The following is a 20,852-nucleotide window of genomic DNA, read 5'->3' as shown; positions in this document are numbered from 1 at the left end:
CACATTTTAAAAATAATGTGGGAGCCCAACAAGTTGCTGAACAAAACATGTCTGTGGCCTTCTAGTTTACCATTCCGGGCGAAGATACTTGAGATCTGGACTTGAAATAAAATAAGACGTAAATTGAAGGAATTTGGAAATGACAGTTATTCTACCAAATATTGAAAAATATTTATTTATGTATTTATTTATGTTTGCTTTTTAGGACTGTTCCTGTGGCATATGGAAGTTTCCAGGGTAGGGGTTGAATCAGAGCTGTAGCTGCTGGCCTACACCACAGCCATAGCACTGTGGGATCCTAGCTGCCATCTGCAACCAACACCATAGCTCACGCCAACACCAGATCCTTCACCCACTGAGCAAGGCTAAGGATCAAACCCGCATCCTCATGGAGACTACATTGGGTTCTTAACCTGATGAGCCACAATGGGAACTCCCAAATATATTTTTTTTAATGTGACTTTAAAAAATTCTTTCTTCTCGGCGTTCCCCTATGGCACAGTGGGCTAAGGATCCAGCATTGGCACTGATGTGGCTCAGGTGGCTGCTGTGGTGTGGGTTCAGTCCCTGGCCTGGGAACTTGTGCATGCTTCTGCTGCAGCCTCCCGCATGCTCCCCCCCCCCAATTTCTTTCTTCCCAAGCCTTACTTTAAAAGCCTCAATTTTTTTTTTTTTTTTTGTCTCTTTGCCTTTTCTAGGGCCGCTCCCGAGGCATATGGAGGTTCCCTGGCTAGGGGTCTAATAGGAGCTGTAGCTGCCAGCCTACGCCAGAGCCACAGCAACGCTGGATCCAAGCCGTGTCTGCAACCTACAGCACAGCTCACGGCAATGCCGGATCCTCAACCCACTGAGCATGGCCAGGGACCGAACCCGCAACCTCATGGTTCCTAGTCGGATTTGTTAACCACTGAGCCACAACGGGAACTCCACTGCACCACGAAGGGAACTCCTCAATTTTTATTAGATATATATATAATAACAAATATAGAAAGGGGATAAACATATAAAAAGATGTTCATTTTTCCTCTATCATCCGGTCACAGTCTCTTTTCAGGGATATTTGATTTCTGTAAGGTATCAGTGGCAAAAACAAACAGTTCGGTTATTCTAGACCATTTTCTTGGCTTATGACGTGTTACTTTGTTCTTTATTGGAGTCTTTGATGAGTAATATATCAGTTTTTAAGAAGGCAGAGGATATAATGTGCTTAAATTCTATACTATTAGCACTGCTACTAAAGATCTATAAGAGAGAATATCTCCAACATCATAAAAACCAACCACTTTTTGAAAAGCCTAGAGTATATATGGTAGGATGCTTTGAAGAAGAAGCCATTACCTTTTGAATAAGGATGACATTGGGACAGCGATTGAAAGTTTGAAATTATCCTAATGACACTATGTTACTTTAAAACTGAATATGGAACTAGGAAAATGATGGGTCATTAGGAACCCATTTAGGATGGCTCTCTCTGTATTTTACTTAAGGCAAAATGATCACAGCACTGAATTGCAGACTTGACCCGTCACAGGATCAAGGCCCACATATGCCTCCAGTGATTCGATGCTATTGTACTAAATTGTCACCAGAAGAGACATTGTCTTGGGGAAGGTCAGATCTGTGGCATAGGTACTAAAAGCAGGCAGCTGCATAGATGCATGCCCTGATGAGGAAGTGAGGTGCTCTCTTGTTTTAAACATGTAAAATGGTAAGAGCAGTGAGTGTGTATAAACATTTTCCAACAAAATATTCTAAACTCACATCATAGCACTGGGAACTGTATCTGGCCACTTATGATGGAGTGTGATGGAGGATAATGTGAGAAAAAGAATGTGTATATGTATGTGTGACGGGTCACTTTGCTGTATAGTAAAAAATTGACAAAACTGTAAACCAGCTTTAATGGAAAAAATAAAAATCATTAAAAATTAAATAAACTCCCATTATATTCTGCATGTATGATACCTGGGATTTATAGACTGTTTTACAGTTCTGGAAGGCTGGGTGACCATGAGCCTGTCCAGGATGAAGATGAGCTTAAAGAAAGTAGAAGTTTTATATTGTTTACTGCAGAAAAAAACTAAGAATAAAGCAAATCCAAATTTCATCAAATGAGTCACCTAGTATTTACCTAAGAGTTGGAACAGCAGGTATCATTGTACAGCATCAGCTAGCACAAACAGCAATGCATTCTCTCGGAGATTTCTTTAAGGAAGTGTACAGGAGGCAAAGATTGGAATCTGATATGCCAGCTTTCCCTGACACCTTCTCTAACCTGCTCATGGAGCCTTGCCGTGGTTCCTGCCTTTGCTCTTCAAGAATACGTTTAAAGTAGGGAGCTCTATTTTGGTGGTAGGGACAACATGAGAGCAGTGGTCCTATGTTGAGGTCCTACTCTGACAGATCAGAGATGCTCCAGTCCTTAGCCTCCCACCACCAGCCTCACCATTTTCACCATCACTCTCCACACCACTGCCATCATCACTACCACTTCCACCACCAGCCTCACCGCTTTTACCACCCTCACCACCACCCTCACCACCACCCTCAGCAGTGTTAATTCCCCAGTAGGGTTAACACTGTGGTTAATTAACACCCCAGAAGTGTGAATTCTCACCTTGATGATCACAGCGACGTCTAAACCAGCTTCTCTGCCTCTCACTTCTCATCCTCTGCAATCTTTCCTACATTTTGGGGGCCAGATTTAATTATCCTACATCGAAATTCTGGTCATATCTCTTGCCTGCTTACAAGTGAAGTTTTAATTATTCTTTTTTATTTATTTATTTTTATTTATTTTGCCTTTTGTCTTTTTTTTTTTTTTTTTTTAGGGCCACACCTGTGGCATATGGAGGTTCCCAGGCTAGGGGTCAAATCAGAGATGTAGCTGCCGGCCTACACTAGAGTCACAGTCACAGCAACACCAGATCTGAGCCACATCTGCGACCTACACCGTAGCTCACGGCAACACCGGATCCTTAACCCACTGAGCGAGGCCAGGGATCAAACCCTTGTCCTTATGGATACTAGTCAGATTCGTTAACCCCTGAGCCACAACAGGAACTCCTTAATTAATCTTTAATCAGTCCATTTCCTAATGAATATTAGTCTAGGCCTCTGGGCCCTGTGTGGAAGGCTAGGCTCAAAAAAAATGTCTCCAGGACAAATCCAGAACGGATTTTCCATTGCTGGAGCTGCAAGTATTCTGAGCTCCAACTACACAAGAGCATTTGTTATTTCTTAAGTAGGCTTTAGGCCAGCATTTTTTGAAGTTCAGATATATACTACTTTAATAATTATTCCTTTATTAATTTTTGCTTTAGTTGAATCACGTGGTATATTTGCTAAAATGCACATTCCTAGACCCCATGCCTAGAAACTCTCTCTTTAGAGTCCTGGATGCTGAATACCTTTTTCTCCTTAGATTTGGGATCTTGTTGACAATTTTGCGACCACAAAGAAAGTCTTATTTAACTTCTGGTTACTTACCTATCTTATAAAGGACTAATATGAAAATATAAAGCAACTGGTACAGTGCCTGACCTGACAAAGGCAGCTCTCATGCTTAATTCTCGCCCTAACCAACACGAGTGTCTTTGTAGTGTTTAAGGAAATGATGTTTATGACATCACTTTTATGTTTTTTGGATGCTCTTAGGCTATAAACTTTGGGGGAACAGGAATTATGTATTATTCATCATTGACTAACTTGCGAAATGTGGCCGAGTATTTTGCTCATTTCATATTAGTTTAGTTAGTAGTACGGTACTTATTTTAAAAAATTATGATATAAATTAATATCACTACAAAAAATTCTTTTTTTGTTTGTTTTTTTGGTCTCCCCAGAGGAAGCCCCAAGCCACCTCCTCCTCCTCTGGTGTCCTCTGAAAGCTGCAGGGTCAGGCCTTCCAGGATCCTAGGTTCCACTTTGAGCTTGGTTAACCTTCTCCCATATTCTCTGAGATCATGGGTGGGAGACACCAAGACCCTTTAGCTGAATATTTTGGATGCTGCACTGTCGCCTTTAGTGAGTCTTTGTTCCCAGTCTTGGGTATTAGTTCTTATACGTGGGCTTCTGTCTCATTACCAAGACACAGTATTCACCCAGGACTCTGTGTGGTAAATAGATCAAATCTCACTTCCGGTGCCTGGGTCTCTCCCTTGATGACCCGCTTAACACTTTTATGCTTAGACACTGCCTTGGTTTTGCCAGTGAGGTCTCCTGTCCTTTTATCCTTCAAGCCTCAACTATCAGTTCCTTAATGACAAATATGCTGCTGCCAACTGACTGCTCATGAAATTTCCTAGGACTGCCATGTGCTTTTACTATCTGCAGCCCCCTGCTGGTAGACTGTTGGTACCAGGAGCCCTGTGGTCAAACACTTGGAGCATTTAGACCCGCCCACTTGCCTGACCCCTCAGCCTCCTCGCTTCACGCCCCTCTGGGTTTCCAGTAACCCTTGTGTGGTTCACCGCTGGGGCTCACCTGGCTGATGGTGCTCATGGCACGCATGTAGCTCTCATTCCTGGAGCGGAACTTCGGTGATGTGAGCAGGCCTGCAGGGTCAAGGCTGTCCAGGCTTCGGTTGATGGAGACTTCACTGACTGCCCTCAGGTAACTGTGACTCCGGATCTGGAGTTTGGGAGAGTGTTCATTGGAAATCCTGGAAGAGAGCAAGGGAAAGTGCCTTGAGTCCTGTTCCAACACACAGGCAGTGCTGAGACAGGGCGGTACTGTGATTGACACGCACCATAAATACCGCGTGAAGAATACACATGCTCACCCATGGTCGCTAAACCTCCCCGTGGGGTCTCAGAAAGAGACATTTTGATGGGCAGTCCTTGAGATTGGATGACATGAGAGTGCAATGGTAATTCTTTTTTTTTTTTTTTTTTTTTTTTTTTATCTTTTTGCCTTTTCTAGGGCCGCACCCGAGGCATATGGAGGTTCCCAGGCTAGGGGTCGAATTGGGGCTGTAGCCGCCAGCCTCCGCCAGAGCCACAGCAGCGCGGGTTCCGAGCCACATCTTCGACCTACACCACAGCTTGCCACAACGCCAGATCCTTAACCCAGTGAGCGAGGCCAGGGATTGAACCTGCAACCTCATGGTTCCTAGTCGAATTTGTTCACCACTGAGTCACGACGGGAAATGGTAATTCTGAAATAACTTTCTCATTCACATTTTCCTTCTGTCCTGGGGAGGGAGGTTATAGAGTTCTCTGCCTTGCCCCAGAATCTTGCTCTGTGTAACTGGTTAAGCTTTTCCTTTGTACTCATTTCTTTTCTGTGCCATCCTTTTGTTTTGGGACTTTCTAGTCATGGCAAGTGGGTAAATATCTATATATGCTATATTAATACCGCTAGCAATCTTTCTATCATCTATTTATCTCTCTATCTGGATCTTGATCATTTAGTTGAGGTTTAGTGAACAAAACTTAAATTTTAGCGATTAAAGATGTGCACATCTCTAAATCTCGATATGCAAAGACAAGTCTTTACATGTGTTGCGCCCTTTAGATTTTTTTCCAAGATGCATTTTAAAACCATCCAAGGAGAAACTGCTCACTGCAAAAAGCCAAGCCATCCAGAAGTGCACAAAACAGAAAGCAGGTCTCCTAAACGTCTTGTTCCTGTTCCGGAATTCCACTCCCTAAAAGAATTACCCCGACCAGAAGTTCCTGTTGTGGCTCAGTGGCAATGAATCTGACGAGTGTCCATGAGGACGCAGGTTCGATCCCTGGCCTTGCTCAGTGGGTTAAGGATCTGGCGTTGCCATAAGCTGTGCTGTAAGCCAGTGGTACAGCTCTGATTCAACCCCTAGCCCTGGGAACTTCTATATGCTGCAGGTGCGGCCCTAAAAAGACAAAAAAAAAAAAAAAGGCAGCCACCCAGAGCAGTTCCATGTATGTCTTTTCTTAGCCTTTCTATACACAGTTGTTTTTTTTTAAGTAATTCAAAGAATTTTAAATTGAAATATAGTTGATTTACAATGCCAGTTTCAGCTATACAGCAAAATGATTCAGTTATAGAAACATATATATATATATATACACGTATATTCTTTTGTAGATTCTTTTCCACTATAGGTTATTACAAATATTGAGTCTTGAGTCTAGTTTCCTGGGCTATACAGTAGGTCCTTGTTGATTATCTGTTTTATATAGAGTAGTGTGTATTTTTTAATCCCAACTCCTAATTTTTGTGTCCTTGCCTCCACCTTTGGTAATCATATCTATCTCTGTGTTTTTAGTGTGTGTTTTTTTGGGGGTGGGGTGGGGAGGGCACACACAGGGCATATGGAAATTCCCAGGCTAGGAGTTGATCTGGTGCTGTAGCTGCCATTCTACACCACAGTCACAGCAGCATGGAATCCTTGCCACATCTGTGACCTACACCACAGCTCATGGCAATGCTGGATCCTTTAATCTATTGAGCAAGGCCAAGGCTTGAACCATTGTCCTCATGGATACAGTCAGGTTTGTTACTACTGAGCCATAACAGGAACTCCCAGGTAATTTTTAAAGTTTGTTTTCATGTGGGATTCAGGGTGATTTTTCTTTCATTATTAAATTATTATTATTTTTTTGCTGTAACATGGCTTGCAATTAAAAATTAAAGTCGAGGGGTTCCCTTTGTGGCTTCGTCCCTGGCCTTGCTCAGTGGCTTAAGGACCAGTGTTGCCAGTGAGCTGTGGTGTAGGTCACAGACATGGCTTGGATCTGGTAAGCCAGTGGTACAGCTTAAGCCAGTGGTACAGTGAGTTCAGCCCTAAAAAGCAAAAGGAAAACAAAACATTGGTAAGGAGAAAGATGTAGGCCTAAAATAGCTGCTATTATTTATCATTATTCTGGAGGTCCTAGCCAATGATATTATATATATATGTATATAATATATATATATATATATATATAAAAGAAATAGGAAATACAAATATAGTGAAGAAAGAGATAAATTTTGAGTATTTACAGATTATACAGTTAATTATCTGGAAGATAAAAGAAAATCAACTGAAAAACTATTAAACTAATGAGTGATTACCCCAAATAGACACAGGGTAAAAATAGAGAAATTGTTTTTCTATATACTGTCACCACTAAATAGAAAATTTAAAAATCCCATTCAAATGGCAAAACATTATAAATTAAGTAGAAATGGCAAAAAAGATGTGCACCATAAATTTTTGAAAAAAATGATAAAACTTTATGGAAGGCTAAATAAAAAAGCAAGACAATTTTCCTGGATGGAAAACTCAGTGTAGGAGTTCCCATCATGGCACAGTGGAAACAAACCCAACTAAGAACCATGAAGTTATGGGTTCCATCCCTGGCCTGGCTCAGTGGGTTAAGGATCCGGTGTTGCCATGTGCTGTGCTCTAGGTCACAGACATGGCTCGGATCCTGCGTTGCTGTGGCTGTGGTGTAGGCTGGCAGCTGTGTCTCCGATTGGACCCCTAGCCTGGGAACCTCCATGTGTTGTGGGTGTGGCCCCAAAAAGAAACCCCAAAAAACTCAATATTGTAAAAAAGATAAAATTTCCCTAAATGAATCCACAAATTTAATACTAAAATCTGAGAATTTGATAAGTGGCCACTTTTTGAATTGCACCGAGGGAGAGACCAAATTAAAAGAGATCTAAAATTTAACGTCAAATGAAACCTCTTACATGTTTTATTTCTACAAGAGAGAAACTGATTTTTCTAGCAGTGTTCCTTATGGATCTGGCAAGTAGCTGCCCCACCTAAAGATACCTGTCAGGTCAAGCAAATATTTTCCATGTCTTATGGGCTATTAGGGTGATTCATCATGGATCACTTTATAAATGCCCGCGCCAAACATCCCAACAGCAAAAAAAACAAAATGAGAAGTTAATCTTTCCTTTAAGCTCTCTTCTGGGGAAAGAGAGCCTTAGCTCGAAGCATTTATAACTGAAAGTTCACTTCTGCATAGAACCTGTAAGATGACAAATGGGTTTCTTTGGCTATTTTGTGAGCTGACCCAGAGCCATGATATTGTCAACATAAATGATGCTGTTCCAAGCGGTTATCAGGACAGCAGTGGGTGACTGTCTCCTAAATAGTCTCCATTCAAAAGAAGAAGGAAAAGGCCAGTGTTTTGAAAAATGAGTGTCTGTCTGCTGGCTGAGTTGGAGAAGAGGGGCATCATTGAAACAATCATTCACCCTGGCCGCCTGTTATGAAATAAGGCATGATTCCCACACTCCAGACTGAAAAATCATTCAGGAGAGATGGAATAGTTCAACTCTGGTGAGTCATTCCTGAGAAAACTGTGTATTTAATAATATACTAAATATAAGGAAGTGAACTCTTTTATCTTGTCCACTGAGAGAGCAGAGCCCACAGCTATCAACATAAAGGATACAAGTAAGCAGTGTGCTCCTGAGGCTGAAACACTCATTAAAGAAATACCAGGAAAGAGAGTATTGATTGTTTTCATCTTCAGAGGAAGTTGATTTGCTAAGAAGAAAAGGAGTGTGTTTATTCAGAAATATTAGTTCTCGTGTTAATTGTTTATCAATGTTCGACTATTCAAATGACATCTGCCTTTTTCAACTTTCTCCCTCAATTGCTTAAGCTGAATTAAACTGTCGTAGCTTATCTGAACTGAACTGTGATTTTGACCTCATTGAGCCGTATTCATTGTCGTGTTCTTTAATTGCACCCAAAGATTCAAGGATACATTTAGGGGGCTGTGGGGCAGCTACAGAAACAAGGTTGACCAGTGTATCAGGTTGCGATTGCAAAAAAAGGAAAATGCAATATAAACTATTGTACATAGAGGGGAAAAACAACAAGGCCCTACTGTATAGCACAGAGAACTTCAATTTTCCTATGATAAGCCATAATGGAAAAGAATATAAAGAAGAGCATGTGTACATATATTTATAACTGAATCACTTTGCTGTATAGCAGGAATGAACACGGCATTGTAAGTCAACTATACTTCAATTAAAAAAAGAGAGAAAATGCAATAATACTTAACACTATTTAAGATCAATGTCCCCAAAGAGAAAATTATTAACCCTGTAATATATTACTAAAATTTTAATTTCATAAAATGAATGAGCTCTGGGGATCTAATGTACAACATGGTGACAGAGTTAATAATACTGTGTTGTGTACTTGAAATTTTTCTAAGGGAGTGTATCTTAAGCGTTCTTACCACACACACACACAGTTAAGAGGTAATGAAAGTATTAATTAATCTGACTGTCATAATCATTTCAAAAAATATGCAGTCAAATGATCATATTGTACACTTTACACAATTTTATTTGTCAAAATATGTTATAAAGCTGAAAAATATAACTTGAGATGGTTGAATTTTTTTTCCTCCAGAAAAGGAAATGCTTCACAATTCCATGAGTCTAAATGGTAGAATTTCTGGAGGTGATGAACCGTTTTACTGATTCAGCTGTGTCCTGAGTTTTGCTTTTTTGCACTTTGTCTTGACTGTAATATATGAAAGTGTTGAAATTTAAGGTTATTCGATAGGACTTAGAGGAAACATTTTATTGCCTCTGGGAGTTAATCCAATTGCTCTGTTTGGAAAATGAAAGTATTTTGTCCTTGGTCATGACTGTTATCAAACCACTCTCACAGAATTCATAGTTTCAATTGAGAGGCTTCGATTCCCAGGGCCTCAGTGTGGAAAATGGTACTTAGTGGGTGACACTGCTCAGTTCCTAGTTTTGGGGAATCAAATGCAGGGTTTCTCTTGGTCAGTCTTCTTTGGTAAAACTGAGCCCAGCTTTCTTCTCAGCAACTTTGTGTGTGATGCCTTTATAGTGCTGATTATAAAATCTTTCACGTTGGTAGGTGTGAACTCTTGAGTTATTTCTACTTTATAAGAGCAAACTTTTATTAACATTTGCAAAACACCATTACCAACCTTCAGGCAAGCAAACCATTGTTTCGAGAAGTTAGTGCTCAAGGTGATTGAGATGGGACTTGGTCTTCTCCTAACTTCTACATTCTCTTCCCAGCTCCTGTTTCTTGGGGAATCTTGCCTGAAGCCTCACTGGGGTTATTATTCCTCTTCCTTACCCTCAAATGTTTTTATGCCCTAAGATTTTACCATCCATCCATCCATCCATCTCTATCTATCTATCTATCTATCTATCTATCTATCTATCTATCTATCTATCTATCTATTTCTATTTTTACATCTGTATCTGTGGCATATGGAAATTCCTGGGCTAGGGATCGAATCGGAGCTGCAGCTGAAGCCTTCACCACAACCACATTAACACCAGATCCAAGCCACATCTGTGGCTTGTGACAACACCAGGTTCAACCCACTGGGTGGGGTGTCAAACCCGAATCCTCACAAAGACTATGTCAGAGGTATTTTTTTCTTTTCTTTCTTTCTTTCTTTCTTTTTTTTTTTTGTTCTTTGTCTTTTTATGGAAGACACCCGTGGCATATGGAAGTTCCCAGGCTAGGGGTCAAATTGGAGCTGCATCTGCCGGCCTACACCACAGCCACAGCAACGCAGGATCTGAGCCATGTCTATGACCTACACCACAGCTCACAGCAACATCGGATCCTGAACCCACCAAGTGGGGCCAGGGATCAAACCTGCATCCTCATGGATCCTAGCTGGGTTTGTTACCACTGAGCCATGATCAGAACTCCCTGGAGTTCCCGTCATGGCGCAGTGGTTAACGAATCCGACTAGGAACCATGAGGTTGCTAGTCCAATCCCTGCCTTTGCTCAGTGGGTTAAGGATCTGGCCTTGCCGTGAGCTGTGGTGTAGGTTGCAGATGCGGCTCGGATCCCGAGTTGCCCTGGCTTTGGTGTAGGCTGGCAGCTACAGCTCCGATTAGACCCCTAGCCTGGGAACCTCCATATGTCGCGGGAGCGGCCCAAGAAATGGCAAAAAGACAAAAAAAAGAACTCCCTGTGTCAGGTTTTTTTTTTAAAGATTTTTATTTTTTCCATTGTAGCTGGTTTACAGTGTTCTGTCAATTTTCTACTATACATCAAGGTGACCCAGTCACAAATACATATATACATCTTTTTCTCACATTATCCTCCATCATGCTCCATCATAAGTGCCTACGTCAGGTTTTTAACTCAACCACAATGGAAACTCCTCCTAACACTTTAACATTTTTTATATTCTCATTTTACTCTACATTCTCTCCTTGGACAATCTCATCTACTCAGTGGTTTCTACTACTAACTTTATGCTGATAATTCATGAATCTGTTTGTAGCCCATAGGTCTCTCTTAAATTCAAAACTAAGCTTTCAGTGAATGACTGTGCATTTCTACCTATATGTTCTACAGATATCAGAAACTCGTCATGACCCCCAAATGGAGACATTGCCTTTTCCCCTCAAAATTGCTCCTTTTCTTTTATTTCACATTGAGATGAATGGCGCTGACATCTACCTTGTGAAACAAACCAACTAGACAGGTGCTTATCCTGGCTCATCTTCTAACTGTCCAAATCCAATTGATGATCAGATTGTCTCAGTTTTACATCCTGGAGACACTTAGAGTCCCCTTCCTCCTCTTCCTCGTACTTCTTGCTCTATTACGTCCTTAGTTCAGCCTTCATCTCGATCCTCCTAAATCAGGCTCCCTGCTACCAGCCTTGTGCTCTCAAATGCATCTCTTTTCTGCTAGTGACACTCCCTTGCTTAAAATCCACCTGTGAATCCTAAACTCTACTTACTTTTCTAGTATCATCTTTTACTACATCCTCAGATGCCCCATGCACACACTCTCATGCTTCTTTATCTCTGCACATGCTATGTTGTTTTGTTTTGCTTGGAATACACTTCTTCCACTTTTCACCCACAAAACTCTTACTTCAACTCATTTATCAGATGACTAGGCGTTAGAACACCTATTGACGAGATAATCTGGAATCGTGATTCCAGATCACAATCTAATGGGTCTCTGGTCATGAGAGGCAATGAGAATCTTGTCACTTCTCTTTAGAAAGCCTCCTTTATTCTCTCTGGCTAAATAAATATCTTCTCCATCTGTACTCTTGTAGTGTCTTTTATATTTCTCTGCCACATACTTTTCCTGTTGTCGTAGTTTTTTGTTTACATGTCTGTGCACTCCTTAGATTGTCAAGTTCTTAGAAACTGGAAACATATTTCATTCATTTTCTTATGCAGTGGTACCTTGGCACTTACATGTTCTAAAATGATTAATAATGACTAACACCTATTAGAGTGCTTCCTTTATGCCAGGCACTGCACATGAATCATCCCATGAAATAGATGCATGAATACATAAAGGAATGACAGGGTGATTCAGTTGATCACTTCTCTAGACTTGAAATAGTTTCCAAAATTTTAGAATTCTCTTACTTATAGCTAGCGATCCTTTAAGGGAATTTTAAACAGCTTTATAGTGATAAAATTCATATACCATAAAGTTTACCCTTTGAAAGTGTATGATTCAGTGGTGTTTAGTATAGTCACAGAGCCGTGCAATCATAACCACTAATTTTAGAAGGTTTTCATCCCCCTCTCCCTGCCCAGATTCCTATACCCATTGGTAGTCACTCTCTGTTCCTCCTTATTCCTAACCCTCGGGTACCACAAATATACTTTTTGTCTCTATGCCTTTGTCTGTTCAGGACATTTGATGTATATGGAATCACATAATCTGTGGCCTTTTCCAACTGGCTTCCTTCACTTTGATGTTTTCAAGGTTTGTCCATGTTGTAACATGTATCAATACTTCATTCCTTTTAAATGCTGAATAATATTTCATTGCATGGATTTATACCATAATTGATTTGTCTGTCCATCAGTGGATGGACATTTGGTTTGTTTCTACCTTTTGGCTATTATGAATTCTGCTGTTAGAAACAACCATGTTCAAATTTTTGTGCCAGCGTATGTTTTTTCAATTCTCTTGCTGTAAAGGTTTAGAGGAAAATATGATTCAAGATAACAGAGCAAGAAACTTATATATAAGGTGAGAACTTCCAGAATGACAGAGTATGGACCTCAGCAAGTCCTATTCTACACAAAACAATTGCAGAAATATTGGTAATTGTAAACCATTTCAGAACTCTGGAAAGCGAGCTCGGAGAACAAACTGAACATTATTTATTTAAGAAAAACTACTGAGTAGTTCCTCTTGTGGCTCAGTAGGTTAAGAACCTGACTAATATCCATAAGGTTGTGGGTTTGACTCCTGGCCTCACTCAGTGGGTTAAGGATCCGGCATTGCCGTGAGCCTTGATGTAGATTTCAGGTGCAGCTTGGATTTGGTATTGCTGTGGCTATGGCATAGGCTGGCAGCTGCAGCTCTGATTCGACCCCTAGCCTGGGAACTTCCATATGCTGCAGGTGCAGCCATCAAAACAAAACAAAACTACTGAATGCATCCTCATGCCCCTCACCTCCTTGGCATAGTAGCCATGAGCAATGGAAGCCTCAGAACCAACTGAGGGGAATGCACCTCTTGGAGCTCTGTTGAAAGCATCATCTTCAGGGCACAGAACATCTCATCTCTGTGTAAAAGCCCTATTCCCAGAGCGTTGGTACTCTTTGATTTGATTGGGATGTAAATTCTGTGGAAAAAACCCTATCTCAGGTTGTAACCCAAACCAATAGTAAATGGCTGTACTTGTTAACATGATGGCTATGTAAGGCTGTAATTTCACTTGCAGCAAAACAAGAGCCTGGCCCAAAACTTAAAAAGAAAGTCTTGGAAAATTTGATGCCAGAGAGGATATTTTTTAAAAATTTAATTTCATTGGAGTAGCGTTGATTTACAATATTGTAGTAGTTTCAGGTATACAGCAAAGTGAATCAGTAATACAGATAAATATAAGCATTATTTTTTCCCTATATAGGTTATGACATACTAATGAGTAGCTTTTCCTGTGCTGTAGAGTAGGGTCTTGTGATGGCTATAGAGGATATTTAAAGGTTTGGATAAGCTGTTAAGGACTTAAAAGGCTTTATGTATGTACAAGGCTGTACACATGCCCAGAAAAGACCTAAGAAAAGGGACTTTGGTCACTCACCTGTGACTGACCTTGAAACCCTGCATAGGCAGGAAGTGAAAGCTAAGGCTGATTTATAAACTTCCTGAAACTTGAAAGTGTGCCTTCATATACAGATGCCATTGGCAAAAATTCAAAGACTTATTGGTTTAAGGTATTTAGAAAATATTCCGACCAATCATTGGCAAATCACTGAACCATGATGCCCCCAGGGTGAACTCAAGGAAGTTAAGTTTAAGAATGAAAGCAAGACATTTAAAAAAAAGGAAGCAAAGAAGTCAGCGTCTATATGACTATAGGGAACACAAAATCCAAATACCTAGTCCAGGAGAGTTGCTACAGAATTAGCAGCAGTGAGGTAGGACTAACACACACACAAACAGAACCAATAACGAAATAAACTGGGGTTGAAGGAAGAGAAAGGATGGAGGGGGAAATGTGTAGGTTTAAGAAACTCAAAATACATAACAAATTGGGGAAGTGGGAAACATGAAGTATGGTGTTTAGGGAGGCATACCTGGATGATAAAACCATGAAGAAATACAAAGGAATGATTATCATAAAAGTCAGGATGGTAGCCACTTTTTTTAGGAGGAGACAGTTGTGTTGGGACTGGAGTGGCTGGCTGGTCAAGTTCCACGTTTTGATCTGGAAACGTGGTAGTTTCAAGCAAGGGTATTTGCCCTATAATAAGTCATTAAATCATCCATTTCTTTTCTGTGATTTTTATATATGTGTTTTATTTTTCAATTATAAATGTCTAGAGATTATATACTAAGTGAAGAAATTCAGCTAAATACAAATATATGAGATCACTAATATGTGGAATCTAATAAAAAATGATACAGAAGAATTTATTCACAAAACAGAAATGGGCTCAAAGATTTGAAAACCAAACTTAGGGTTACCAAAGGGGAAACACTGGGGGAAGGGATATGTTGGGAGGTTGGGAGTGGCATCTACACACTGCTATATACACAATTGATAAGTAACAAGGACCTACTGTATAGCACAGGGAATCTACTAAATACTCTATGATAGCTTATATGGGGGATATGTAAAACTGATTCACTTTGCTATGTACCTGAAACTAACACAACATTGTAAGTCAACTATGCTCCAATAAAATTTATAGAAAAGGAATATTTGATTCAAAAGTTACTGTAATATATTATCCATTTTTTTGGAAAAAAATGAGACATGCAAAGAAATAAGAAATTATGGATCATATACAGCAAAAAAGCAGCTAATAAAAAAATGTTCTTGGAGTTTCCACTGTGGTGCAGTGGCTTAAGAATCCAACTGCTGTGGCTCAGGTTGCTACAGAGGCACAGATTTGATCCCCTGGCCCAGCACAGTGGGTTAAAGGATCTAGTTTTTCCACAGTTACCGTGTAAGTCACAGCTGAAGCTTGGATTCAGTCCCTGGCCTGGGAACTTCCATATGCCATGATGTGGCCGAAAAAGAAAAAAACTGTTGTTGATCTTGAGGGGATCCAGATGGTGGACTTAATAGACAAAGACCTTAAATCAGTTATCAATCTGCTCAAAGAACTAAAGGATATGATGTGTAAAGATTTAAAGGAAAGTATGACAATGATATATCACCAAGTAGAGAATATCATAACTAAATAATAATAACTAAAATTAAAAAATTTACTCAAGGGGCTCACAGCAAGCCCCTTGAAGAAGAATTAATAAACCCGAAGAGAGATTATGCAGGCTGAGAAACAGAAAAAAAAATTTAAAAAAGTAAACAGACCTTCAAAGACTTGTGGGACACCATCAAATACACCAACATACATGTAATTGGAGTTCCAGAAGAAAAGGTAGAAAATACATGTGAAGAATTAATGGTCTCAGATTCAATCCCTGGCCCAGGAACTTCCATATGCCATGGGCGTGGCCAGAAAAAAAGAATCAGTGGTCAAAAACTTCCCAAATTTGATGAAAACTCTATCTACATATCTAAGAAGCTTAAAAAACTCAAAATGCTATAAACTCAACAAGGTCCACACCTAACCACATCCTTGACAAAATATCAGAAGGCAAAGACAACAAGAAAATCTTGAAAGCAGAAAGAAATGACTCCTCACTTACAAGGAATCATCCATAACATTAAAAGCTGACTTTTCATCATATACCATGGACACTAGAGGGCATTGAGAGGACATATTCAATGTTCTGAAAGAAAAAGATTGTCAACAAAGAAATCTGTATACAGAAAAACCTTTCAAAAAGGAATTTAAGATATTTCCTGAAAAATGGACCGAGAGATACATTGCCAGCTGCATAGAATCCTTTTTTCAAATTTTACTCTCTTTTTGCAACGCTATGTTGTTCCTTAAACATTCATTCTCTATTTATTTATTTATTTATTTGAATTGAAACTTCATAAAGGGATCTGTTTTGCCAACTGCTTGGCCCCATTGGAAAAGCACACCTTAGATACAGGGGCAGCTTCTACAGTTTAAATTCCAAACTGAAGGTACAAACTCCTATAGGTCTCTTGCTGTATTCTCTGTATTCTTCCTCCATACATGTTTGGTGATTCCCCGCAAGTGATGAATGCAAGCATTATTTCTGGGAGACATTGTGTTGTCCAGTATTATACCTTGCTATCTCTTAGAAGACTAGGGTTTCAGGGTGGGGTAAAAGGGAGTTGAGCACGTAATCTTGGGGGATTTTTTTTCTTTGCTCCATTAGCATTACTCTGCAGAAAAAAAAAGATAAATAAACTGATATTGGTGGGGATTGCCGACTGTTCAACTGGGGAGATTATAAAAAACCACAGGTGTACTATCTGCAAAGCCATATGCTAGAAGCTGGGATAGTTCATTTTAGTTATAAAGTGGCCCTTGTCCAAAATAAAGGTGCAGCACTTTCCACGATAATTCATCAGCCATAAAAATTCTCAACATTGGAGTTCCCGTCATGGCTCAGTGGTTAACGAATCTGACTAGGAACCATGAGGTTACGGGTTCGATCCCTGGCCTCACTCAGTGGGTTAAGGATCTGGTGTTGCTGTGGCTGTGGTGTAGGCCGGCAGCTACAGCTACGATTAGACCCTCAGCCTGGGAACCTCCATATGCCATGGGTGTGGCCCTAGAAAAGATCAAAAAAAAAAATCTCAACATAAAATGCAATTCTTCTAATATGCCAAATATGTCGATGCATCATGTTTAGACTCTGACACTTGGAATTCAGAAATTCTTTCCTCTGGATTCTCAGGACTGTGCAACATCAGATTTAAAACAATACAAATCAGATGCCAACTAGTCATAAGACTGGTACTAGGTGCCACGAGCACATGATTCCTGCCTTTGATAATGTCAGGGTCCAGACCTAGACAAATATGCAGAACTAACTTCAAGATACGCTGGGTTGCGCCGATAATAGATGCCCAAGAAAGCAGCAAGAAGAGGATAGAAAAAGAAGAGACCCATTTGGAGTGGAGGCATTAGGAAGAGCCTTGGAGAAAAGGCGGCTGAAAATTAGACTCTGAGTGGTAGCCAGGCACCAGGTAAAAGTGAGCCACACGGAAGGCGTTCCAGACCCAGGGATTAAAAGCTCAGAGGCACAGGGTGCAGGACAGTGGGATGGCTGGTACCCGGGATGCTGGTGTGTGCAGGGCTGAGCCTGCTCTCATTAGAGGCTTACTGAAGTTGTGATGGCCTGCTGGCCAGTCTCCCCAAAAAACTATGGGTTCCTGAGGGCAGCGACTGTCTGGACATGTGGGGATAGATGGAATCCACCTCTGCTCTCCCAGAGCTCAGCACGGTGGCTGGCATATCTCAGCCTCCTAAATATTTGTCGAATAAGTGTGAGAGAGGCTGGGTGGTGGGGTCTGAAGGCCCCCAAGACTTTGCGACAAGAGGCCCAGTAAAACTCTGATGACCTGAAGAGAATCAGGTTACCGTGGAAAGCAAAGACCTCAGCGGAGTAGGTCCCCAGGGATGATCTGTAGGTTCCATTTCTGGGGGACAGAAAGCAGGAGGGCAACGGCTCTCACCATGATATATAGACAACAGTCAGCCCAGAGAGTTTGTTTCTTTCTGTGAGAGCAGTAAGGAAAGAACCTTTCTTTCTTTTTTTCTTTACTTTTCTTTTTTTTAATGGGTGCACCCGTGGCATATGGAAGTTCCGGGGCTAAGGGCTGAATCCAAGCCACAGCTGTGACCTACACCACAGCTGCAGCAACACTGGATCCTTTTGAAAGCCACTTTGCCAGGCTGGGAGTCAAACCTGCGCTTCTGTGGTGACCTGAGCTGCTGCAGTCAGGCTCTTAACCCATTGTGCCACAGGGGGAACTCCAGGAAAGAACCTTTCTTAATACTCCAAGGTGCCCAGTGGATTTATACTGATGGCTGGCTGAGCATGCAGCACTTAGTATGCAAAGCATTGTTTCTAAAGATCCCCATGCAGGAATTTTGGGGCTATGATATGCTTTTATCATCCAAGGAGGTCTGTGCAAGTACATGATGCATGTCCATGTAGGCAGATGCCACCTAGAACTGAACAACAGCTCCAGTGTGGAGCAGGGGCTCCCCTATCTTTCTTCTGCTCTGGGGTAACCAGTTTTATAAAGACAATTCTTATGTATTTCCTCAAAAGGATTCCTGCACTTCTCTTCTCTTTAGTTTGCTTAGGACCCAAATGATCACAAAAACCAATTAAAATAACTCAGAGAGAAATGAGACTTGTGGCAGTTGCCCTTAGTACAAGCAGTTTCACAGCAGGGAGCTTGCTCTGCTGAACTTGGCTCTGTGAACCTGGCCGTAAGTCTCAGTTGGCTTCATGGTACTGGGCAAGCCACATTTCCCTCTAGTTTAAAATGGAGATAATGATGCCTACCTTATAGACCTGTGTGAATTTACTACATAATAAGCATCTCTCTCATTGTGGCAAATATATATAATATAAAATGCACAATTCTAACCATTTGCAAGTGTACCACGCGGTGGTATTGAGACCATTCACAGTGCTGTGCAACATCACCCTCATCCAACCTCCAAGCTTTTTCCATCATCTCAAACTGAAACTCTGTACCATTGAACACTAGCTCCTCATCCTCCTCCCTTGGCAGCCACCCTCTTACTTTCTGTCTCTATGAGTTTGATGATTAAGTACCTCACATACATGGAATCAGACAGTGTTTGTCTTGTTTCACTTAACAAAATGACCTCAAGGTTTATCCATGGTGACGTATGTGTCAGAATTTCCTTGCTTTAAGGCTGAATAATATCCCATCATCTATATTTGTGAGATATCTATCTATCTATATCTATCTATCTGTCTGTCTGTCTGCCACATTTTGTTGACCCATCCATCCATCCACAGATACTTGGATTACTTCCACTATTAGCTATTGTGAATAGCAGTGCTATTAACTTAAATGTCCAAATATCTGTTCAAGTCCTGGCTTTCAACCCTTTTGAGTATATACATACCCCAAAGTAGAAATCTCCCTTTTACAGATGTACTTAACTTTTTCTATTTCATTTCTTAGCAATTAAACTATCAACAAGTTTGGGGGCCAACTTAATAAAATTCACTTCCCCCCAAAAAAGACACTCTGTTGTTCATTTATGGTAAGTTTTTGGAACAAAAAAATAATACAATGATAGTTCCGAAGCTATTATTGCTATTGCTGAAAACAGAAAAGTAGTACTTCTCTTATTTGGTTGAAAGTATGGTAATAAATCTGAGTATAATTTTACTGCTCTAGTGACTGGAAAACAGTAATCTAATTAAAACTCGATATGGTATTATCGAGAATATATTTTATTGCCATGACTAAGACATCCAGGAAAATAATTCTATAAACGGTTAGAGACTGTGGAAAGATTGTTGAGAGGAGTGTCAGTTTATGAACTGGTTAAGGAAAGAAATGATGTCATCATTAAGGAAGATGGGATGACAATTCAATTGTAGTAGTTAGTGAAGAGCCCACAATGGTTATTCTTAGGAGAGGTATAAATGCTGCTTTGAGCCAAAGACAGAGTCTTTCTCTTTTTTCTTTTCTTCTCTTTTCTTTCTGGCCACTCCTATGGCATATGGAAATTCCCAGGCTAGGGAGCAAATCTAAACTGCATCTGCAACTTACGCCATAGCTGCAGATCCAGATCCTTAACCCACAGCACCAGGCTGGGGATTAAACCTGTGCCACTGCAGAGACAAGGCTGGATCCTTAACCCCCTGCACCACAGTGGGAACTCCCAGAGTGTGCCTTTTAATTTAAAAAGTGTCAGGGCAGAACACATGTACACAGATGTAAGCTGACATTGACAAATTGGAGCCGTTAAAGCCTGTGTGGAAGTAGTTTGATAGATTTTTTTTTTTTTCTCATGAAGTGCGTCATATTCTGACTTAACTTTAGGAAGACAAAAAAGCCAACTAAAGACAGTCTTAAATTCTTTTCATGATGGCTTTCTTCTAATCCCCATTGTCAAATGCCGTGTGTCTGCACTCACTCCCAGCACATCAAAAGGTCTCAAAGAAAACAACTCTTCCATGTAACAATCTTCAGTTGTTTAAAGCACAGCTGCCGTGCCCCAGGTGACATGGTGCCTTTATCTAGTCCTCTTACGTCAAGGTTTGTAGGTTCTTCGTTTTCTTGATGACTCTAAAGTTGGTCTGATTTCTTACTTTCTCGTTGACAACAAAGGACATGGAACCACGCTCAGCCTTTCAAATATGGGCACGCAGGTGCGGAATACAGAACGGCCATTACTGTCTGTTCTGTAGAAAGTCATCTTGGGGTCCATCCCGAGAAAGCTTTGGATTGTTTGTCCCTCCCACACTGTTAGCTTCTGGTAAAAGCTCCCTTTGGACAGCTTTTAGATC

The 20,852-nt window shown here is 40.7% G+C and overlaps 2 protein-coding genes across 39 annotated transcripts in view; one reads left to right on the top strand and one right to left on the bottom strand.

Annotated features, from left to right (window-relative positions):
- The window catches only part of DLGAP1 (DLG associated protein 1), a 1,399,633-nt gene that overhangs the window by 179,302 nt on the left and 1,199,479 nt on the right, over positions 1-20,852 (bottom strand). For all 38 annotated transcript variants that reach the window (XR_014807681.1, XR_014807682.1, XR_014807680.1 and 35 more), the window contains one exon: positions 4,486-4,663. Coding sequence is in view for 33 of the 38 variants with exons in the window: in XM_084964262.1 (XP_084820388.1) it covers positions 4,486-4,663 (178 nt within the window). In the remaining 5 variants the exon portion in view is untranslated. The remainder of the gene's footprint in view (positions 1-4,485; positions 4,664-20,852) is intronic.
- LOC146402737 (uncharacterized) overlaps positions 1-20,852 on the top strand; it is a 409,060-nt gene that overhangs the window by 113,348 nt on the left and 274,860 nt on the right. The window lies entirely within an intron of this gene.

This window comes from Sus scrofa, chromosome 6 (assembly GCF_054392235.1).
Source record: "Sus scrofa isolate SSC_HxYL_T2T_F1_AM1 chromosome 6, Sscrofa_HxYL_maternal_Yorkshire_Landrace_v2.0, whole genome shotgun sequence".
Lineage (NCBI taxonomy): Eukaryota > Metazoa > Chordata > Mammalia > Artiodactyla > Suidae > Sus > Sus scrofa.
The sequence above is the reverse complement of the archived record's forward strand: the minus strand, read 5'-3'. Positions and strand labels throughout refer to the sequence as shown.